The sequence below is a fragment of the Helianthus annuus genome, chromosome 17 (genome assembly GCF_002127325.2).
Source record: "Helianthus annuus cultivar XRQ/B chromosome 17, HanXRQr2.0-SUNRISE, whole genome shotgun sequence".
NCBI classification, from domain to species: Eukaryota; Viridiplantae; Streptophyta; class Magnoliopsida; order Asterales; family Asteraceae; genus Helianthus; species Helianthus annuus.
The window spans coordinates 26874249-26877887 of record NC_035449.2 but is presented as its reverse complement, the minus strand read 5'-3'; the positions used below and the strand labels follow the sequence as shown (position 1 = coordinate 26877887).

The window sequence follows — 3639 nt, the reverse complement described above, 5'->3', positions numbered from 1 at the left end:
CCGTTTGATACCTTTCTTACGACTCTCCATGCGAACAAGTTGGCCTTCTGCGTTTAAATTCTATTGTGAAGTGAAATTGCACTCGAAAAGTCCAAGCTGGTTAATTCAATATTCAACTCTTTGATATTGGATACCTTGGGTTACATTTTTACAATTTAATTTTTGACATTGGGATTTGTCATAACTAAACTCAAGTTGCTTGTGCAAATTGATGAGTTTTGTGTTTATTGTGGGCTGTGTATTTTGGAGTTTACAAAAGATGATGACATCATTTGTTGATGGGCCGAAACTTGTACAAACATATTATGGACTGCCAAGTTATCTATTATATTATAAAATAAAAGATAAAAGCTTCCTCTCACAATTTGATACTGAAGTTTTACACTTTCTATTTCATGGCTTACTAGTTGCAACATTGTAAAGCCTTGGTTGCTTTGTTATATCTGCCTTGTGGGATGTATAAAAACGAACAAACCCGAGTGTTTTACTTTACTTTGAATAATTATTTTTTCTTAAAAAAAAGTTATTACATTCATAAGAAAAAAGTTATCTACATTCATATTATTTATTATCATTCATTATACCAATCACATAGTTGAAAGCATGTTGCTTTTATAGAATGACCTTCTTTAAATCTACTTTGTTGTGTACGTGCCTTTTATGATTGTGATTGTTGAGTTGCTTGTATGTCCTTCGGTCTTGAGATCAGCCTATATGAATCCTTCTATCTTGATTGTTTACAAAAGTAGGTCTCGTTAGCTTTCGTTTCCCTAATGACTGGCCTTCCTGAAGCATCAAAACCACTTCGGACATGGTGGGTCGACTCGAAGCAGGTGATTGGGTACACAGCAAGGCAATCTCAATGATCTTCATCACATGTTCTTGTTCATATTGGTTCAAGTTTAATGTATCATCTATGACCTTTACATGCGTTTTCTTCTCGTACAACTTCCACGTCTGTTGTTAGCCAGATGCCAAACAAACAATTTTAGAGAGTTAGAAACACTACACAACATACAAGGGACATAGTGTAATTTTGGCATCTCACATGTTCTATGAGGTAATCGGTATCTTGACTTCCTGATTTCACTTCTGTACTTCTTTTGCCACTAATAATTTCAAGAGTCACAATTCCAAAGCTGTAAGTGTCAACTTTTTCTGATAGAACACCACGAAGTGCATACTCCGGTGCTGTGTATCCCCTGACATGGTGTTATATATAGTTAACATAAAAAAAAACATGTGACAGAAAAAAGAGGATTTAATTAATGAGAGTGAGCATCTTACAATGTGCCGGCAAACTTGGTGCGAACTTGAGATTGGTCCTCCGGTTGAAACCTTGCCAACCCAAAATCCGCTATTTTGGGTTTAAAATCGTCACTAAGGAGGATATTGGCAGATTTGATATCTCTGTGGATGATTTTGATATGGAATTCATTGTGGAGATGAGCAAGACCCCTAGCTATCCCAAATATTATTTCATAGCGTTGGTCCCAATTGAGAGTCCCTCTTTTTGTACCTTCATTACCAACATATTTGTTAGCAGTTAGCACATATATACCCTTTTTTGCTTGTTAACAAGTAGTACGGCGACTTCAACTTACCCCATAAGAACTTGTCAAGACTTCCATTCGGCATGTATTCAAGGACGAGAAGTAAATAAGATCCTTCAACGGACCATCCAAGGAGACGTAGAAGATTTCTATGATGAATGTTACTTATAAGCATAACTTCATTCTCAAATTCTTCTTTCGCTCCATTATGTGTTAATAGAAGTTTCTTCACCGCCACCACATTATTGTCATCAAAGACTGCCTATTATTTAACCATCCAGAAACTTAGTCAAAGAACTAATATAAGTTCTCAAGTGCTTGATTTACTCTATATTAATTACCTTAAACACTTCCCCAAAACCTCCTTTTCCTATTATATTTTCTTCACTGAAATCATCGGTTGCCAGCTGCAGATCTTTATAATTGTAATGTACTGCCCCCTCAAATTCTGTTATGCCCATGTGTATATAGATATTGTCATCATTGTTATGAAAGTAACATAATAATATTATTAGATTAAATATTTATTTTGGAGAAACATTATATGGGAAATTATCTCATTTTACAATCACCTTGTTCGGTCTTCTTAGACTTCTTCCATGATCGATACAATAACCATGAAAGAAGGACAAGGAGAAATAGAACAGTACCACCAGCGACGGCTGCAGCAATTACGGCTACGCTACTTGAATGTCCTATCATATAACCATACAGAAGTTAAATCAATATGGTTAGCATTTAGTTATTCAATTAATTATCTGACGGATTGAAGAAACGGCCTCACCTTTTAAGAGATTTGTAATGTCTATTGTCTGGTTGACATTAAAAAACGGAGTGTCTGAATACCTTGCAAAACAAGCAAGGTGGAAGAACCTTCCTTGTGTATTCGGAAAGCAATCATTCAATGTGTCATAAGCTGAATTCATGCAGGTTTGGCAACTGTCCTGAGCCATACCTTCGACACACTGCGCAATCATGTACACTGTTTTGTTTTCACTTGTGATTTGCCTTGTGGATGCCACATAGAAGTTTGAGGTTTTAGGAGTAGCTTTCGTGATATCCGATAAAAACGCATCTATAACTTGATTAAATACTGTAGGCTGAGATGCTGATTCGTTTCCACATGTTAAAGTTGGAGTCTGATCCGCATCCGCCATGACATAAGGGTCGTTATAGAAGCCAGCATAGTCTTCATACCTAAGAACACACATAGATATTACAATTTTAACTGGTATAATTTTCTTGGACATTTTAAAAGGATAATAATAAATGATAAAGATGGTAAATATAAAAAATGTTACCTGACATAGCAGTTATCAAAACTAATAAAACCACCATTTCCAGAGTTACAGATGAGCAGTTCAGAAACACTTTCATCAAAACAAGCCACACACTGATCTGTAGAGAGGTAGTTGCGGCACTGGACGGCTGCGAAGACTGAGTCTCCTGAACTTATAGCCTGCGCTCTTGCATAAAGTAGCCTTTGGTCCAATAATTGTGTTCTGAGATCACGAAACGTTGAGTTGCGATTCTTGATAAAGTTTTGCTGGTTTACTAGTGTGTTACGACCACAACGCATTGCGATAACGTTAGTATTGTTACTATCAGTTTTCTGTGAAAATCCTGGCTTAGTGAACAATAACACAAGCAACACAACCAGGATAGCCATCAGCAGCCACTCTGAGAACCCTGAACAAGTTGACAACAGAAAGAATGAGGAAAGCTTATCTTTGTTTATAGTTGTTTTGAAGAATCTTATAGGTTGTTAACTTGACTTGGATTCATTATAAGTGGGTGACTTTTGTGTTGAATTTTCTATTTTCTTGTTGGTGTAATAATCATAGCTAGTTTGTAATTGAGGTCTAAACTCTGAATGGTGACCAAGTGTCCTTTTTCTAAGAATTATTTTGGTATACCACTTGCCCACCAATCTTGAATTTTTTTTTTTTTTTTTTTGTGTTTGTCCTCTATATAATTTTCCCCTTCATCACAATGCCAAACTGATCTGTGTAAAAAAATCCGGATTATTTTCTAGTTTCTTTTTTTTTTCATTTTTTGTTTGTTCAAGGTGAATCATGTACCATTT

The 3639-nt window shown here is 35.8% G+C and overlaps 1 protein-coding gene across 1 annotated transcript; it reads right to left on the bottom strand.

Annotated features, from left to right (window-relative positions):
- Nucleotides 1-556: 556 nt before the first annotated feature.
- Nucleotides 557-3326, bottom strand: LOC110868031 (cysteine-rich receptor-like protein kinase 2). The gene is made up of 8 exons (XM_022117113.2): nucleotides 2855-3326; nucleotides 2338-2750; nucleotides 2126-2248; nucleotides 1895-2001; nucleotides 1605-1815; nucleotides 1288-1519; nucleotides 1049-1202; nucleotides 557-957 (listed from the first exon to the last, which is right to left on the bottom strand). The coding sequence occupies exons 1-8, from the start codon at nucleotides 3220-3222 to the stop codon at nucleotides 706-708; spliced, it is 1860 nt and encodes a 619-aa protein (XP_021972805.1). The 5' UTR covers nucleotides 3223-3326; the 3' UTR covers nucleotides 557-705.
- Nucleotides 3327-3639: the final 313 nt, after the last annotated feature.

Coding starts and splice junctions, on each gene's coding strand:
- LOC110868031 (XM_022117113.2), bottom strand. CDS start 3,222: ATGGCTATCCTGGTTGTGTTGCTTGTGTTATTGTTCACTAAGCCAGGA. Junction 1,816..1,894: donor GTTTTGGGGAAGTGTTTAAG/GTAATTAATATA, acceptor GTTAAATAATAG/GCAGTCTTTGATGACAATAA. Junction 1,520..1,604: donor TCTTGACAAGTTCTTATGGG/GTAAGTTGAAGT, acceptor TTGGTAATGAAG/GTACAAAAAGAGGGACTCTC.